Raw genomic sequence first — 19928 nt, forward strand, 5'->3', positions numbered from 1 at the left:
CCAAGCATGAAGAAGAAGAAGAGTTTGGATTTGATATCCCGCCTTTCACTCCCTTTAAGGAGTCTCAAAGCGGCTAACATTCTCCTTTCCCTTCCTCCCCCACAACAAACACTCTGTGAGGTGAGTGGGGCTGAGAGACTTCAGAGAAGTGTGACTAGCCCAAGGTCACCCAGCAGCTGCATGTGGAGGAGCGGAGACGCGAACCCGGTTCCCCAGATTACGAGTCCACCGCTCTTAACCACTACACCACATGAAATCCTCTAGGATGCAAATGCATTTGTTTTCAGGAGAGCTTTTAGAAGTTTTTCTTCTTCAAAAATGAGCTTATTGTTTTGTTTTTGTTAAGATATTTGCACATTTTAGGTTTAAAATAGTAAAATGTTCAATCTCTTTCAATGAAAGGTGCCGCAAACTACCTAAGGGGCTCAAAGACTGGCAAGCATTTTTAGATCTTAAGAAAAGAATAGATGATTTCAGTGAGTCCTGCCCACTGTTGGAAATGATGACTAATAAAGCAATGAAACTAAGACACTGGAACCGTATTTCTGATACAACTGGGCATCCATTTGATGTGGAATCAGATTCCTTTTGCCTTCGGAATATCATGGAAGCACCGCTTCTCAAGCATAAAGATGACATTGAGGTAGTCTTCCATACAGTTGCATTTTTATATTGAAAGAGAATGCCAGACTAAGGTGCAGTTTGAGAGTCAGTGAGCATGCTCTAGAACAGTCATTCCCAATTAGCTAAGTATTGTGGACCACCTGTTTTTCAAAGGCCAAGCCATGGGTCCTCTACTTCTGAAAATTTTAATATCTCTATGGTAGTTTTTGTTATGTGAATGGCACCACAGACCCCCTGGGTGGGTTACGAGGACCCACTGGGGTCCATGGATCACCAGTTGGGAACCCCTGGGCTAGAAGGTATCCCTTTCTTTGCTCATGTGCAGCAGTGTTTGTGTCAGTACACAAAAGAGGTATACCTAAACATGGGCACAAGTAAGGTGTCTTTGTTGAGACTCCTCAGTTGGCTTATCAATATTTTTTAAAATTAATTTAAGGATCTTTCTTTCTTTGCAGGACATCTGTATATCTGCTATAAAAGAAAAAGATATTGAAGCTAAGTTAGCTCAAGTAATTGACAGTTGGGCAAATCAGGTCTTGAGTTTTTCAGCATTCAAAGGAAGAGGAGAGCTACTTCTCAAGGGAACAGAATCTGCTGAAATTATTACACTCATGGAGGACAGCTTAATGATCCTGGGCTCTTTGATGAGTAACAGGTAGTTTCACAGATTTTGTAGAATGTTTTTATTAGCATTTTTGTCTCATTCTTACAACTCTCTATATCCAGCCTTTCAGGATATAATTTTTTTCCGAGGCACCTTGCAAGTCATAAATATTTAAAGGCATAATAAACAATATTAACAAAAAGTCCAGTGATCTCTCACTTCTCTCCAACTGTGGCTGAGTAGGACAGAAGAGAGAGAGTACCCTTTTGCCCTATTTAACCAAGACAACTGACACAGTACCCAGGCGAGTGCGTTCATGGTACCTGAGTAATTTTGGCCATAGAGTTAGAGCTGTGCTCTCTGAGGCCAGACAAGGTGCTCTTCTGCTATCCATTCTCCACCCTAAGCAATGGCCACGGCAGTAGGATGCTGCAGCCACCAATACCAGCTTGGTGCAAATGTAGCAGTGCCCAGTTACCTTATCACAGTTAGGCGATTAGGAGAAGCTTGCAAATGTGCACACCTCTCCCTCTTTGTCCCCTCTTGTGTAAGTGTCCTCCCCTTCTCTCTTTCAGTTTTGGAGCAAACTCTTAGTATTACATCTACACCAACACTATCACTAAGGTAGTCTAAACCACAGTTACAAAAACCTACTTCTAAGTATGATTGCATCCTGTGGTTTGGGCCTAACAAGAGTTAGCTATAGGCCTGGTTCACAGGTTAAAGGTAAAGGGACCCCTGACCATTAGGTCCAGTCGCGGATGACTCTGGGGTTGCGGTGCTCATCTCGCTTTATTGGGCGAGGGAGCCGGCGTGCAGCTTCCGGGTCATGTGGCCAGCATGACTAAGCCGCTTCTGGCGAACCAGAGCAGCGCACGGAAACGCCATTTACCTTTCCACCGGAGCGGTACCTATTTATCTAGTTGCACTTTGACGTGCTTTCAAACTGCTAGGTTGGCAGGGGCAGGGATTGAGCAACGGGAACTCACCCCGTCGTGGGGACTCGAACCACCGACCTTCTGATTGGCAAGTCCTAGGCTCTGTGGTTTAACCCACAGCGCCACCCACGTCCCTGGTTCACAGGTTACATGAAGCCAAACAATGGCTTAGCATGAATGAGCAAGCATGCTGGCACATACTGAGAAAATCATAGCATTATGTCCAAATAAAGACTCATGGTTTGCCTCACTCCAGGTAAATCACAAGTTGTATCAAGGTTTGTTCTTGGCTTTCTGTTTGTGGTTTGTTTGAGGGAAGCAAACCATGAACCTTGGTTCAGACATAATACTAAGCCAAACCATGGCTTAGCTCTCAGTATCTTGGCAGCAGCAGGGGAAGAGCCAAGCAGTCTTGATTTTTTCACTATACACCAGCATGCTTGCTCATTCACGCCAAATCATAGTTTGGCTTAGCATTAAGTGTGAACAAGGCCATAACACCTTTAAAATTGTAAAGCTGAACCACAGTTAGCTCCAAAACTCAGAGGAGTGGGGAAGAGGGAAGAGAAAAAAGAGTTGTGTGACCCAAGGACAGCATTATGTCTACACCAAGGCACTACCAAATAGAGATATTTAAAGTGGGGGGGGGGGAACAGTTGTTAAAAGAATATAGTAACAATAATATTGTGAAAAGGGTCACTCTTCAATTTCATGCTGCTATTTTCTTGCCTCCTATTCTCAGATACAATGCACCCTTTAAAAAAGAGATTCAGAACTGGGTGTTCAAACTTAGTACCTCCAGCGATATAATTGAAGAATGGTTGATTGTGCAAAACCTCTGGGTTTATCTTGAAGCTGTTTTTGTCGGCGGAGATATTGCCAAGCAGTTACCTCAGGTAACTTTATCATGGTTCAATTATGTAAATATTGATCTTGAAATGTAGCTGTGTAGCAGTAGTTTGCACTTTAGAATGACATAATATTCATTCACGTTTCCATTACATTTACTCTGTTTAGGAAGCGAAACGTTTTCAAAACATTGACAAATCATGGATAAAAATAATGCAGCGAGCTCATGAAAACCCCAATGTAGTTAACTGCTGTGTTGGAGATGAGACTATGGGGCAGCTTTTACCGCATTTACACGAGCAGTTGGAAGTGTGCCAGAAGTCATTGACAGGGTACAAAGTTTACAAGCTTTTTGAAAAAAATCTGATCCTTTTAATTTAGGTCAAAGTAATAGTCCATCTTAATTAACTTTTTATGGTTTTAATTAACATTGCATGCTTCTTAATTTTTAGTGTCATTTCGTGTTTGGTATTAAGGGGAGAGTTCTGGGAATGGTGTTTTGGGAAGTTATTAAACGATTTTAGGGGATTGATTTGTAGCATGTGCAGCTGGCATGCTCAGTGCAGATTTATGAGTTTAGGCCCATATATGTAAATTTGCTTATGGTCTTTGGTATATTTTTTAGTTTGGTAAAAAAAATCAGAATAATAATATAAAAATCACTTTGCAAATAAATAATTACTGTTCTAGTCTTGCATATTTTTATTAATTCACTCCAGACAGTCAATTGCCAAAGTTAAGTTATGGCTCAAAGTACAGATAATATTGGAAGGTAAAAAGCAGGAATATTTTCTTCTGTTTATAGCAGATCTTCCCATAAATCTAGGCTTCTATACACCCATGCTTCACTTTTTATACTTTTAATTTTCTAGTACCAGAATTTTAGGAATTGGGAGAAGCTGGAGGAATTTAGATCTGTAGCTCCCCGATTAAGGTCAAGGATGACCTTAGGTGATGTTGGGCACTAGGCAGTAGCTGGGATGGGTATTTTTAAAAGGATGTGTGGCGGGTGGGGGTGGGGGGCGGGAATAAATAGTAAAAAACACAAAAAATCTGAAACTACAAATGGTCCTGAATGAGTCTCAATATTATTGTTTATGCAGGCTGAGAATAAATATCAGTGAACACTGATTTATCATCCATAAGCATGTACCACAATATGCAAAAACTAAAGTAGCATTGGATGTGAGGCACGTGGGACAGAGCAGCTTTGGCCCAGTTGCGTCATAAATCCCTCTTCCATCACTTACTTACTACAACTTCTTACCAGAAATGGGGAACAGGCAAACTCCCAAGGCCTTTAGGGTGTTGTGCATGTGGTATGAGAAACCCTGCTTTCATCTCAAACTCTCATCTGCACCCGTTTGTTGTGTGCTTTCTTTGGCCTCCTGGAGAGCAAAGGATGTTGCCACCTCATTGTAATGCCTGGCACTGCGGCTGTCATGTGCTTGCAATGAGAGGGCCCCCTTAGCATGGGGAGGGCAAAACCAGGATCGCAGAGTTCAGAAATCCAGTAGAAGTCATCAAGTGAGGTGGTTGTGAAAGGAAACAGATAGTGGTATTACTAGCAAGATCATGTTACATGAGGAAAGGCTTCCTAAGGCAAGAAAAGAATTGGGAGTAGGCAAGAGCTAGAAGCATAAATTGGGTCTATAATCTGGATGCCCGTAAGTTGCACAGATAAAGGAAAGTGGATATAATGGCCAGAAAGGGCAGAAGCTTGTTATAATGCAGAGGAGCAGAGCAAGAAGAGCAGCAAAGCAACTTTGACCCAGGAAATTAATACAAACCAGCAGTAGCTCCAGAAGCATTTCCAGGTTCAACCTGTGGAGGTCTTAGGCTTCTGAAGCTGTCCACAGATGGGCATGAGAACTTCCAAAGGAGTCGCCATGTTAACTCTGCTGCAAACCAAGCCAATGAGGAGTTTTGTGGCATCTTAAATTATGAGCTATTATGGCATAAGCTTTTGTGGGTACTGGAAACTCAGCATGCAATCCTGAGATTTGTTGCTATGCATCCTTTGCATAGGATTGATCAGAAGCAGTTTGCTACCTGGTAGGTGGCTCGCTTACCAGAATGGGGAGGTGGCAGAGAGGTCACCACAGTGCAACAGAAACACTGGATTGGTTCTGCTGGTGCATCTGCACCTTGCCCACCCCCTGCTGCTTTATCCCTTCTCTCTCCCTCCTGGTAAACACTCACCTACCTGAAAGCTAGCATAGCATTTGCCCCACTGGCAAATTTACATCTTGGATTGATATTTACCTACATTTGCTTGAAACTCACAAGTAAGTGCACTTCGAAAAATGGAGGGGAAAACGTTTTCTGAAATAAATCTCTTTTCTTATTAAAGATATTTGGAAAAGAAAAGATTGCTGTTTCCCAGATTCTTTTTTATCTCTGACCCTGCTCTTCTGGAAATACTTGGACAAGCTAGTGATTCACACACTATTCAGGTAGGTTCCAACATATATATGGAAAAATAGTATTTACTGAATGCAGAACAAATTTGAAACAGCTCTGATTTTGTGTACTTCATGTACCTTTAAAACTACAGTGCAAGGAGTTAGTGACTATAAGCATGATTTATGCTAGTTTAATCAAAATGGTTTAACGTATCTTGGAAAATAGAGGCTCTTGTTATAGCCAGACTTAGGGTGAATTCCAGGAATTCCTGCACATTAACTACTACACTCTCATCACTCCAGCATGGCTCCCTCTTGTCACTTCCTATTGGAAACTCTCCTATAAATTCAAATAACCTTTGGCTGAACGCAGCTGTTTACCAAGGAGTAAATTCCCATGGTGGGAAGAAATCCATGTTGAAATCTGGCCATCAATATCATTTGCTCTTCTCTTTAATTCAGAAATTGTACTCATTTACAAAAATAAGCTAATTTGTGAAAATGTCCTGGCTAGAATACTACATGCATTCATGGATTTTATTTTTCTTTCAGCCACATTTGCCTGGTTTATCTGACAACATAAATGAAGTGGAATTTCATCCAAAGGATTATGATCGCATAATGGCAGTCATATCAAGAGAAGGAGAAAAAATTCCAGTAATATTTTGCATTTTAAAAATATAATTTAGTATGATCCTGAATTTTATAATTAATCTCTCCCTACATGCCATCCTAGAAATTTGGCTCAGTTAAAAATAAAATGTTATTTCTTTGTGCAGAAGGATGTAATAGGACCGTTCTCTAATTAGAATATCTTAACTAAAAACTAAAAACCCACCCCTTAGACTTGACAAAGCCTGAATATGATGATAAAATGTTTATGAGATATAAAATATTTGGCTAGCTTTTGATGACTGTGGATAGGGTAGTATGGAGTTAGGCTTTATACATTAACTAACTTTTAACATTAACATTTTTACTATACAGTATGAAGCTTTGGAATGTATGAGTTACAAGCCCATGAAGTAGCAGCAGGCAGTGCTCTTTGACATATTTTATCATATGTACAGCAACTGTTTAAAATTATAACAGTACTCTAGTTCTTTTGTTCCTCAGTAAACCATGTTTTAGGAAGTAGATTCTTGCTCATTAGATGAGGTAGAGAGATAAGAAAGGAGCCCTCAGCAGTAGGAAGAGCACAATCATATTAGCTTTTCTGTGTGTGTACCTGTGAATTCTAGTCTTAATGAGTTTGTTCTGTGTTTAATGCATTTTACTCCCAGGTAACTTTGTGTGTAGGATCTTAGGGTGAGCAGTGTATCACTCCTGAGTGTTTGATGCAATCCCCCAAATTCACATCATTTTTTATCCAGCCGTGAAGACAGGAACAAGGGAAACCGTACTTGTTTTGAGATTAAAATATCAACTTGTATGACACAGTTCAGTACACTGAAAATGAATTAATTCCACCCCACAATGGCCACCCCTGGAATCAGGTCTTTCTGTGAGGTTTGAATAGCGTTTTGAAACTGTCAGGACAGCAGCTCCATGACACAAGGAACTGGCTGTTTAGGTTGTGCTGGGTATATCTGAAGTCAAAGGATGCCTTGCATAACAATTGCAAAAAATAAGCTTCGTTAAACAATCTTGTCAAAATAAGCTCATTGAACTCCAACCCATCAGATAATTCTTCTTTCTCAATGTCCTGATGCTCTAAGTAATCTTAAGTAAACATTTTTTCCTGCCTCAAGTAACACGATGAACACAGTCTCACTTGGTGGTATTCTAGTTTCCATTAAGAAACACATTTAAAGTAAGACCAACAGTCTCTTCTTATGGTCTCATTGTACCCCATTTGAACTCTTCTCTTTCCTTTCTTATATATTTGTTGTTGAGAAAATTGCTTTAGTTTACCGGTAATTTTTTTAGACATCCAAAAATGGAAGAATTGGGACTATTTGGATCATGGAATCATAGAATTGTAGAGTTGGAAGGGATTCCTAGGGTCATCTAGTCCAACCCCCTGCAATGCAGGAATCTCAGCATGCTGTCCCCCATCCAGTCTGAAAGCATACCAGAACTTGCTTAGCTTTGCAGAACTTTGAGGCATCCATGTCAGGGAACTGACATCGGAGCGAGAGGCGAAGGGGAGGCTCCCAGATGATGCTGGCGAAGGACCCAGCAGCAGGGGGAGAAACAGCTCAGTAGAGGGGGAAGCAAATCAGCGCAACACCAGGGATAAAGGGGGGCAGATGGGGGAATCGAAGAGAGGGCTCCAGGACTCTTCACTGGACATCAGTGAGGAGAGCACAGGTCCTCCGCTACCCACGCCCTCCCTGCGCAGAAGACTCCCGCGCAGTGAGAGGAGGAGGAGACTGGGTGTCAAACAGCTTTTATGTTGGAAGAGGTTTAAGAAACGCCCACTGACGGATTCTGCTAGCGACTGAGGCAGCCACGATGAGAAGGGCTGTGCAGTCAGAAAGGTTTAACAAGGCAAATTAGCCTAGAGAGGCGCCAGTTTACGCACGAGTAACTCATACCCATTACAATCCAGTTTGATTTGCCTACCTTATTCCTGAGAAGAAATGAACAAACTTCTGGTATTCACCAGTTAGTACATTGTCTCCTTTCTCAATCAAACTAAAGAGACTGTAAACCCCATTTTGAATAATTAATACACAACTTTTAATTTTTCAGTTGGACACCCCAGTAAATGCAAAAGGACCTGTAGAGCTCTGGCTGATGGATCTACTGAAAATGCAACAGTCTTCATTACACTGTGTCATTCGGGCAGCCTTTTATCAGATTAGTGATCCAGGGTACCAGCTACTGAACTTTCTTTACCATTTTCCTGCACAGGTGAGAAGTCTGGAAAGCAGGTAAGATCCAGCTATGATGGCCTGAGGTGAAAAGACTAGGTTTGCATGCTGAAAGACAAAATGAAAAAGCTTGTCAATATGCACATATTTTTCTGGATTGAGACTTAGCCATTTGTGAGAATAAATACAGTAGTCATAAGTAATAGGCACATCTACCCACTTTAAGGTCCCTTTTGAAATCAATGGTATTTATAATTGCTTAACATTAACTTGTGTGTGCGCAATATTATTTGTCTCCTTTAATTGATGTGGTGTACTTGTTGAGGGACATATCCTGTATGTGATTCAACAGGTGTAATGAATGATCTGAAAAGATGTTGATAGTGGTTGCTTTATTTATTTTATAGCTAAGTGGTAGTTTTTAGAGAAGACAGAATGGAGAGAGGCTGTGAGTCCCCAGTCCTATGCTGTGATCTGCTGCTTTATGGAGGGCCATCAAGTTCAATTTACTGAATAGCAGCATAAAATATTTTTATTTGTTTATTCATTCATGCATTGCATTGCATTTACATGGTTCTCTCCTCACCCCACTCGTTCTATTCCCACAAAAACTTTGGGAGGCAGGTTAGGCTAAGGGAGGGTGACTGGTCCGAGGTCACGCTGTAAACTTCAGTGCAAAGTACAGATGTAAACCTGGTTCTTTTCAAATATTCCAACTACTAGTAGGTTAAAAGGTAGGTAAAGGACCCCTGAACAGAGCTTGTTCTTTTCAAGATCAGGGCCCAGGAAGACAAATGTTTTTCCATGAACCTTGATACCCAATGAAGCAGCAATAATGCTCACTATAAAGTTGTAAGTCACCCATTTATTTGTGGGTGACAAGCCCCCATATTACTGGGGATGGAAGGGTAGCTGGAATTTGCTGGCCATGTCCATTGTCGTATTTGCCACTGTCATTCTTTGTTTTTACAGTGTTATTGTAGGCTGTTCTTAGTGAGTATTCCAGATGTCAAAGTTCCTTCTCACTTGAAGCTTCATGATAAGCTTTCAGATGTGCTTCCTCCTGTTTCTTACTTCCAGGGAAGAGTCATACTTGTGACATAAAGAACAACAACCCTGACTGTTTTACCTTTGACGGTTTCTAAAGAAAATATTATTAATTGTTTCTGTGCTTCACTATGGCAATATGGTAAAGGAATTTACAGGGTTGCTTATGGACTTTACTGAATGTATGTGAAAATGATGATAGAGAAGAGGACCCTTGAAACTTCCTGATTTACTTCCCGCCTCCAAAGGAAAATCCATATCAAAACCGCATTTGTTAATCGTTCTAGTTAATCACTCTAAATTATAGTTTAAAAGTATGAGCTGGAATGCACTATAAATATTCATGCACATATTTTATTTGTTAAATTTATTATAGGTAGGGTTGCTGGGAATTCAGATGCTGTGGACACACGATTCAGAAGAAGCATTAACTAATGCAAAAGATGATAGGAAAATAATGTCAGTAACAAATCAGAAATTTCTGGATATTCTGAATACACTTATTGGCCAGACAACTCATGATCTTACGAAGTTTGACAGAGTGAAGTTTGAAACCCTCATTACTATTCATGTGCATCAGCGTGATATATTTGATGACTTGGTAAAGTATAAATGTTAGCTGACATCTTTAATGTAGTTCATGTCTAACTTACCAAGTTTGCTATGTATCCAATATCACTGTTTGGCCTGGCTGGGATTGTGTGAGAGAATCACAGTCTCCAAGAAGGAGGTGAAAGACAGTCACTAGAGTTCCCTTAGATTTTTCTCCTCTGAAGAGTAATTGGGCCATGGTTAGATGTAAGCAGTTAACATGCACTGTTTCTTAAACATCCACCACAGGATGGCTAAACCTGTACATATTTAGCCCAAAGCTGGCGTAAACTTCTAATGGTGGCTGGCAAGTACTTAATTGAAGAAGTGCTGCCCAGTAAGTCATTAAGGCCTTGGCTGGGAGAGGAATAGAGAATGAAAACAACATAATTAATCAGTATACTAAAGCACAAAAGTAGAAAAGGTATGGTGAGAAAAAAAATCAGAACAAAAAAATGCTCTTAGTTACTAGAAACAAGTATTAGGAGAGAAAAAATAGCAGGAATAATTTTAATGGAGTAACTTTTTAATTAATCAAGTGAATTATACTTCTGTACTGTTTTGATATAATTAATGTTTCTTTTTAAAGGTTAAAATGCATATAAAATCAGTGACTGATTTTGAATGGTTGAAGCAGTCCAGATTTTATTTTAAGGAAGATCTCGATCAAACATTGGTGTCGATTACGGATGTTGATTTTGTTTATCAAAATGAATTTCTGGGATGCACAGATCGGCTGGTTATAACACCACTGACAGACAGGTAAGAAGAGTGGATTCGTTACGTATTATCTATAATTTAATAATGATAACAATCCTAAATGGTCAAGGCGAGGGAGAACTGAAGGCAGTTGAACTACCACATCCAAAATTCTGCCAGCCTCTTGCCAGCAGTGTGGAAGTAAGGGCAGAGCAGCGCTCTTGCATTTCTCTGACCATCTCCCCTCCCTCCTACTGCAAGGGACCTATCATAGACTTGCAGAGTCTGAGAATCTTTGAGCTCCATAGTGGGTACCTGATCCTTTTGCCACTGCTGCTGAATGGGGGCTTGTGTGTTACCCAAGTTCAACATGTAGAGTGAGGTTCAATTGCATTGTATTCGTACGCATCCTTATTCCATACTGCAGTGATCTGGATTTACATTTACAGATGCTACATTACTTTAGCTCAGGCTTTGGGAATGAACATGGGAGGAGCTCCAGCAGGACCTGCTGGCACCGGCAAAACAGAAACAACGAAAGACATGGGGAAAGCTTTGGGGAAATACGTAGTCGTATTTAACTGCTCAGATCAAATGGATTTCAGAGGACTGGGCCGTATTTTCAAAGGTAAGGCCTGGCTTGTTGGACATATTGAAAAGGAGTAATGGAATTAACAGCGTTTAGTGCACCACTGGTGTTTGATATACGCTCATCAGATACTGTAGTTACTGTCTGCCACAGTATCTGCCTAAGCCAGTGTATGGAAAAATTGTTAGGGAACTATAAATATGGTGATAAAAGGGGGATTCTGCCCCCTGTTCATGCTGCTCACCAAGCCTTCACTCGCCACCCCATGGAAACTCCTTAGACCTTCTCCTTTCTACCCTGTGCAACTTCTAAGCCCTTTTTCACCCTCCCAACCCTGCTTCGGAAACTGCTTCCCTATTCTGCACCCCCGTGAGCCTCAGCCAATATGGCCAATGATCAGCAATTGTGGGAGCTGGAGTTTATTTATTTATTTAATTTATATACCACCCTATACCTGCAGGTCTTAGGGCAGTTCACAGGATAAAATCCCAGTACGTTTCTGACCACAATTCAAAGTGTTGGTGTTGACCTTTAAATCCCTAAATACCCCCATCATTCTGCCTGGACGCTGAGGTCCAGCGCCGAGGGCCTTCTGGTTGTTCCCTCATTGCGAGAAGCAAAGCTACATGGAACCAGGCAGAGGGCCTTCTCGATAAACAACTACCTGACATTCAGAAGACACCTGAAGTCAGGGAAGTTTTTAATGTGTGACATTTTAGTGTATTTTTGGTTTTTGTTGGAAGCCGCCCAGAGTGGCTGGGGAAACCCAGCCAGATGGGCGGGATACAAATAATAATAATAATAATAATAATAATAATAATAATAATAATAATAATTTTATTAAATCAGAATATAAAACGGCAAAATACATGGTTCAGCAACATCTGGAGTTAAGTGCATACCAATCTTTATCACTGGAACCTGTGTGTTTTTAAAATTCTTAAACTGGAAAATAAGAACAATATTCAATTCCTCTACCCACTTATATGAGAGTAAGTCTCATTGAACTCAGTGGTAATTCTTGAGTACATGTTTATGTTGAGTTTCTGTTAATTGGTTCTCATGGGAAACTTACAGATTCTGGCTTCACACAATTAACTCAAGGCAGTGTCAATTTACTCTTGGCAGAAAGCCAAGGTCAGCTTGACCTAGAAACTACTTACTCTGATTGGTTAACGACCAGCACTCAACTCTGTTATCTAGGGATTGCTAGGACAGTGTGATGTGGGGTGTGTTAGGAGTAGGAGTGCTGTGTATGGTTAAGAGAGAGAGAGAAAGAAAGGATTTATTTTGCTTTGTTTTGTATGCAGAAACTCTGCTGGTTTTATTTTTTCCTTTTAATAAATCCTGTAAATAGTTATTCTGAGTCTAGCTGACTAGTCATTTCCACCTCAACTAGCTTCTTCGCTGTGCAGGAAAACTCTGCTACGTTTGGGCTAAAGCCATTAGAGCTATGCCTGACACTTCAAAGTTCCATGAGGTTATGGGTATTGTGCTGCCAGCCTGAGTTGCGGTGGTGTCAGCATCAACGGCGTTGGTTCCAGTAGTTCCAGAAGTTGTTGTTCCTGTTGGTGCAGCAGATGGACACTGGCTGGTTCCTGACTGTGGTGAGCTGGTGACGCAGCGGACACAAGGACAACAGCTGCAGCGTGTGAGTGCTGGGTGCTGTGGTTCCTGTTTTCTCTCTCGGTGGTCGTGAGTAGCTGGTTCTGGGTTCCAGGGACATCGCTCTCAAGATGGCCTCACAACCAGTTCAGATGGCTTTTGAGCGTCTGAATGACTCCAATTACTTGCTGTGGTCGGAACGCATGCAGGCAGTGCTGCAGAGGGATCGTCTCTGGCAAGTGGTGAGTAAGTTTCCTGCGAAGCCTGATGATGAAGATCTCGATAAAGACCAAAGAGCAAGGGCCACAATTGTCTTGGGGCTGGAAGATTCCCAGTTGCCGTATGTGAGGGGAATCAAGACAGCTAGAGGTGTGTGGCAAGCACTTAAAGAACTCCATGTGCGTGAGACAGCGGTTTCCAAGCTGTTCATTCGCAAGGCATTGTACAAGGCAATGTTACAGCCTGGGGTTACAATGCAGGAACACCTACACAGTTTACAGTTAAAGTTTGCTGCGCTACAGGAAAGAGACTGTGCATTAGACCAGCAGGAGAAGGTGGCTATTATTTTGAGTTCTCTCCCGGAAAGCTGGGATAATTTAGTTTTGTCTCTAGAAGGCATACAGGAGCGTGATTTATCAGTCAGTTACGTTACTGGGCGTTTGATTGAAGAGTGGCAGAAGAGGCAAGAAAGGTCGTTGGCTGCAGAGGCTTCTACAGGCGGGCGGTTTGGAAGGAGTTCTCATGCCGTGCCAGGGGTGAAGCAAGAGCAGCGTACCGGTGAGGAGTCAGCGTTTGCTGTTAGGCGTTGTTTCCGATGTGGGTCTTCAGCGCATCTAAAACGACAATGTCCTGAGTTGGTCAAGTCTCAGTTGCCGGTGCAGGAGCAGAGACGAGATCATCATCATCAGCAGCAGCAGCGGAAAAAGAAGTTCTTCAAACGAAAACAGTCGGCTCAACTGGTGACCGCCGAGGTCAAGATTGCTGATGAGAAACAAGCTGTCTGGGTGGTCGATTCGGGAGCGTCTCGGCACATCGTAAATTCAGATGAATTGTTTGTTTCCAAGAACTCAGCACAGCGCAGCCAGGTGGCTCTAGCAGACGGAAGTACTTCCGATGTGATTTCGGGGGGTACAGTTTTTGTTCCTTGTCTTCGTGAATGCCTGCAAAATGTACTTTGTGTGCCGTCGTTAAGGAGCAATCTGATGTCTGTAGATTGTTTGCTAAAAGCTGGGTTTAAAGTGTATTTTGAAGGAGACAGTTGCATTATTAAGAAGGCTGGTGAGATTTTAGGCACTGCTAAGTCAGAGGGAGGCTTGTTTTGGCTTAAAGCAGGATCTCAAGTTGCAGCAGTAGTCAGTAAATCTCAGCCTGCAGTGAATAACAAAGCTATACATGACAACTGTGTGCACTTATTGCATAGGAAAATGGGGCATGCTTGCTGGAAAAGTGTACTAAAAATGTCAGAATTGGCTGATGGGGGTGATTTGAAGAGTTGTAACAAGTACCTTGATTGCAATGTTTGTAAAAAGGTTAAAACCCACAGAGTCTCTTACCCCAGAAGTGACAGAGTTAGTGAGTCACCGCTACAGCTGGTTCACATGGACGTAATTGGTCCGTTTGCTGTAAGCAGGGGTGGATCGCGTTTTTCATTAACAATTGTGGATGACGCCACGCGTTATTCTTGGGTTTTTCCCATGAAGAATAAGGGTGACGTGTTCACTAAGTTTAAAGGCTGGGTGGCATCTGTGGAAAGATTTCTGTCCATTAAACTCAGAAGGATTCAGACGGACAGAGGTGGCGAATTTATGTCAAATGCTTTTAGAGATTGGTTACAAAAGCGTGGCATTGGGCATAGAAAAACGAACGCTTTTTCCCCAGAGGAGAACGGCGTTGCAGAGCGAAAAAACAGATCTTTACAAGACATGATGTTTGCCATGCTTGATGATGCTGATTTGCCCATGTCTTATTGGGGGGAGAGCATGCTCACCGCGTGTTATCTCCAAAATAGGCTCTTTCATCAAACAATAGGTACAACCCCGTACTTTAAATTGTTTCAGAAAAAACCCAAAATTGACCATTTGCATGTGTTTGGATCAAAAGCCTGGGTGTTAATTCCAAAACAAATGAGGAAGAAGGGAGATCCTAAGACCAAACAGTTAGTGTTTGTGGGTTACCAGGAGCTGGGAAAAGGTTTCCGTTTTGCTGAAGGGACAAATGGCATTGTGATCTCCAGGAATGCCAGTTTTTGTGAACATAGTGGCTGGGAGAGACTACATGCCAATAGTGAGGTTTGGTTTGAACCTTCCCAGGAGTTTCATGACTCTGAAGGTAAACATAGAGAATCAGAGTCTGAGGGGGAGGAAAGTTCAGATAAGAGCTCTCAAGAAAGTGGAGTTGCCCAAAGACCAGTTGTTAAGCAACAAAAGAGAGGTCATAGTTCTGAGGAGGAAAGTGGGTCAGAAGAAAAATTTTCTCCCAGAAGATCTAAAAGACAAAACAAAGGAGTGCCTCCAGTGCGTTTTTCTCCAGATACTGCAAATGTGTTTAGTGTGATTGCAGAACCCAAGAGTTTTCAGGAGGTGTTAAAGTTACCAAAAGAGGAGGCAGAGCTCTGGAAACTGGCAATGGAGGAAGAGATGTCCTCTCTGAATGAGCACAAGGTCTTTACACCAGTAGCAGCGCCTGAGGGGGCAAAGACTTAGGCCCGGTTAGGACATATCTAGGGTTGGAAGTGTGCTGGGCCCAAGATGGCAGCTGCCTAATTAGTCAGCAGAACAAAGTTAAACAACTACTGACTACATACAGGATGCAGGATTGCAAAGGGGCAGTGGTGCCTATGGATCCAGGTTTCATAAAAACACTTCATACAGACGAGAGTCCTGAATTTGAACATCCTGATGTATATCATTCTGTAATTGGAAGTTTATTGTATCTAGCACAATGGTCCAGACCTGATATTAGCTATGCAGTAGGCATATTAAGTAGATTGGTCTCAAAACCCACACTAAATGCCTGGAAAGGGGTAAAACAAGTTCTGAGATACCTCAAACAGACAATTGGCTATATGTTACAATTAAATTCTTCAGAGGATGAAATGTTGAGTTGCTACTGTGATAGTGACTGGGGAAATTTGCCGGATAGAAAATCTGTCACAGGACTGGTCATAATGGTCGGTGGAGCTTTAATCAGCTGGCGGTCACGCAAGCAAGACGTTGTAAGTGTGTCATCAACGGAATCCGAGTACGCCGCATTGAGTGAATTGTGCAACGAGGTGATTTATTTCAAGCATTTGTTAACAGATTTAAAAGTAAATTGTGGAGAACCAGTACAAGTTTACATTGATAATCAAGCTTGTATAACCTTAAGTAAAACAGAGGGTTTCAAATCGCGTTCCAAACATATCTCTGTAAAATACCACAATGTGCGTTGCTGTGTACAAGACAATGTAATCACCTGTACTTATGTATCAAGTGAAGAAAATGTAGCAGATGTGTTAACTAAACCATTGGCAAAGGTAAAGAACAAACGAATGTGCAAGGGTTTAGGTTTGCTGGAAAAATAATCTCCTACATAGGTGTATTTGATGTTAATTGTCCAGCAGAATCTGTGAGGGGGTGTTGAGTTTCTGTTAATTGGTTCTCATGGGAAACTTACAGATTCTGGCTTCACACAATTAACTCAAGGCAGTGTCAATTTACTCTTGGCAGAAAGCCAAGGTCAGCTTGACCTAGAAACTACTTACTCTGATTGGTTAACGACCAGCACTCAACTCTGTTATCTAGGGATTGCTAGGACAGTGTGATGTGGGGTGTGTTAGGAGTAGGAGTGCTGTGTATGGTTAAGAGAGAGAGAGAAAGAAAGGATTTATTTTGCTTTGTTTTGTATGCAGAAACTCTGCTGGTTTTATTTTTTCCTTTTAATAAATCCTGTAAATAGTTATTCTGAGTCTAGCTGACTAGTCATTTCCACCTCAACTAGCTTCTTCGCTGTGCAGGAAAACTCTGCTATGTTTGGGCTAAAGCCATTAGAGCTATGCCTGACACTTCAAAGTTCCATGATTATATGAGAGTAAGTCTCATTGAACTCAGTGGTAATTCTTGAGTACATGTTTATGGAGCTGCAAGGTTCCTGCCCTGTGGAGTTAACAGCCTGAATGCAGCAAAGAGGAATCAAGGGAAAGAGATTCAATTCAAGAATTTACTTGGGAGCAAGCCCAATTGAATTTAGTGGGACTTACTCTTGAGTAAACATGTGCAGGATTGGCCTGCCAATATCTGATAAGGGGAAATTGCAAGATAGAATAATAGTTTTTATGGAAGACTGAGTTAAGAAATGTAATAACAGTTTGTAAGATGCAAGCTGAATGTAATATGAATTTAAAATATATTTGCAATATAGTATACTGTACTACAGCCAATTGTAATGGTAATAAACAGATACTTGTTTCATAATTAGAAACGTACTGCCCTAATTTTTTTCCTAAGGAGTAATTCATTTTTTAAAATGGTCTTAGCTTTGATACTTGTGTTTAAAAGATAAGAGAAGGAAGATTACATTGCCATGCAAAAGTTAAGAAAAACAAATTCTACACCTTTATAATATAATTATAATATAATATAATTATAAATATAATTTATAATACCTGTAGCATGTACAAGAAAGCATTTCATATTGGATCAGAAGTGAAGATTTACTGATTCAAAGATCCATTGCCTAAGGCTGCAATCCAATGCACACTTGTCTGGGAGTAAATCCCTTTGAATTCAATGGGATTTACTTCTGAACAGGCATGTATAAGATTGCACAAGGTAAGTGGTATGTACTGAAGTTCTCACCCTGGGCCAGCAGGGGGATACTGTAGATAGTTCAGGTCCACATATGCAAATAAGGGATCTAAAGTGACGGTCAGTGATTGGATAGTTACAGAAAATGGTTACTGTTGCGTCCTAGTGGAGCTTTATATAAGCAGGCTGGCTGAACCCTTCAGTTCAGTTCTGTTCGGGCCTGTGAATAAACAAGAGCTGTTTGAAGAATCTTTGTGTTGTCTGATATGTTCACCCACAACTTAACAGTAAGATTCATGCAGGTTTAATCTCTATCTGCCGTGAGACGATTCTCATCAGCCACAGCCAACACAGCCGTGCTGGCTCACCAATGCAGGATGTAGCCCAGAACACCTGGGGAATGCCAGGTTGACAAAGGCTGGCGTACACACTATAGGTTTCTGGGGAAGTACAGGGCCGATCTAAATGTCATGCCCCCAACACTGAGATGGCTAAAAAGGCTTTTGTATGAGGGCTGTAGCAATTGTGCGTGCAAAATAAATTGCTGAATTGAGTAGTCAAGATGTGGTATTCTGACATCACTCTTACAGAGCTTTGGGCCTGAGAAACCATTAATTTTCTTTAAAGTTCTTTCCTTATGAATACTGTAGCTGCCCAGGAACATAGCTGTCAACTTCTCCCTTTTCTTGCGAGGAATCCTATTCGGAATAAGGAAATTTCCCTTTAAAAAAGGAAAAAGTTGACAGCTATGCCCAGGAAAGTTGTAGGAATTGGTATGATACGCTCTTGGTGAGTGTGCACACTCTTTTCTTCCCATTCACGTCTTTTGACAGATGTATGTATGTATATATTGGGGAAAGTTAACATTTTAAATGGTATGTTTGAGCAAGTGCTGTTGCTTGCAGACACCATACAAATGGCCTTCCAAATACATGCTGACAGTGGGTGATGCCAGCAGATGGTTTGCCATCACTTTTCTACAACATCAGTACATACCCAGAAGCAGTCTTTTGAGGTTTCTTCTCTGCATATAGCTCTTGCCCAGGCAACATAGAAGAATAAAAAATTTAACCACAGAAAGGATATAATCAGGGTAAAAAAAATAAAATCATTTTCCTCTTTTAGGACTTGCACAGTCTGGCTCCTGGGGATGCTTTGATGAATTTAACAGAATTGAATTACCGGTGTTGTCAGTAGCAGCTCAACAAATTTATATCATTTTGACAGCAAGAAAAGAAAGGAAAAAACAGTTCATATTTTCCGATGGAGATGTTGTAGATTTAAACCCAGAGTTTGGAATTTTTCTGACAATGGTAAATTTATTACGATAAGTACACATTTTTAATTTATTGATGAGAGAAAATCAATCATATTTTTGTTTTGCAATATACTTGAAAATAAATTACCTTTGTGGTTAATTACTTTGTCTAACAGAGCAATATATTTGAAAACATTAAATTTATAATACCTTAATTAGGATAAACAGAAATGTTATGAAATTGTGGGAAACGTTTGAGTTCTCCAGAACTCTTTGTCAGTTAAGATGCTATAGAAAGCAGAAAGGGAGATGAGGAATATAGATACCTGTGTGTATATATATTCCTCTCTCTGTGAGGAGAGAGAGAGAAAGAGAGAGCATGCACTATTTTTCTAGAAAAAGGGGTGCCAGAACTCACCATGAATGCCTCCCTCTTTCTCTTATAATGGCAATGGTGCCCACCCGAGAGGTGCCAGAACTGAGTTCCAGTGAGTTCCAGCTGAAAAAAGCCACATATATCTATAGCCATAGCTATCTCAAATTTATATTTATATTCCATGTTTGGTTTATAATCTGTTCTTCTCCTGTGGTAATTTTCCTTGTGATCTTAGGGTGAAGGGCAAGACGCAAATCTTGATAATAAATAATTGAATTCAAAGAGGATATAGATGCATGCCATAAATCACAATTGTGCACGTAAGTTGAGACATATGCCAAATACTCTGAACGAAATTACCCTAAATTTTGTGTTTATTTGCAGAATCCTGGGTATGCTGGACGCCAGGAACTTCCAGAAAACCTAAAAATTCAATTCAGAACTGTTGCAATGATGGTTCCAGATAGACAGGTACTATTTATCACTCCTAGGCAACATATCTCTCAGCTGCATACCTTTACAAAATAAAAAAAAATGCATTCCTCTTTGCTCTTTCTGTTATTTAAAATATTCTAGTATTAATAAAATTCTTAATAATGTGCTATTCTTTTTCAGATAATCATGAGAGTGAAACTTGCAAGCTGTGGCTTTATTGAGAATGTCATACTGGCTCAGAAGTTCTTTGTTCTCTATAAGCTTTGTGAAGAGCAGCTTACCAAGCAGGTAATATTGCATCACCA

General features: G+C 40.9%; 1 protein-coding gene across 1 annotated transcript in view; it reads left to right on the forward strand.

Annotated features, from left to right (window-relative positions):
• DNAH8 (dynein axonemal heavy chain 8) overlaps window positions 1-19928 on the forward strand; it is a 137533-nt gene that overhangs the window by 47991 nt on the left and 69614 nt on the right. Inside the window, exons 35-47 of the mRNA XM_053382927.1 lie at window positions 403-643; window positions 1080-1279; window positions 2909-3062; window positions 3184-3347; window positions 5369-5471; window positions 5973-6077; window positions 8118-8279; window positions 9663-9887; window positions 10467-10639; window positions 11026-11204; window positions 18680-18867; window positions 19573-19659; window positions 19804-19911. Coding sequence (XP_053238902.1) covers window positions 403-643; window positions 1080-1279; window positions 2909-3062; window positions 3184-3347; window positions 5369-5471; window positions 5973-6077; window positions 8118-8279; window positions 9663-9887; window positions 10467-10639; window positions 11026-11204; window positions 18680-18867; window positions 19573-19659; window positions 19804-19911 — 2089 coding nt within the window. The remainder of the gene's footprint in view (window positions 1-402; window positions 644-1079; window positions 1280-2908; window positions 3063-3183; window positions 3348-5368; window positions 5472-5972; window positions 6078-8117; window positions 8280-9662; window positions 9888-10466; window positions 10640-11025; window positions 11205-18679; window positions 18868-19572; window positions 19660-19803; window positions 19912-19928) is intronic.

The sequence above is a fragment of the Podarcis raffonei genome, chromosome 3, assembly GCF_027172205.1.
Source record: "Podarcis raffonei isolate rPodRaf1 chromosome 3, rPodRaf1.pri, whole genome shotgun sequence".
Classification (NCBI taxonomy): Eukaryota; Metazoa; Chordata; class Lepidosauria; order Squamata; family Lacertidae; genus Podarcis; species Podarcis raffonei.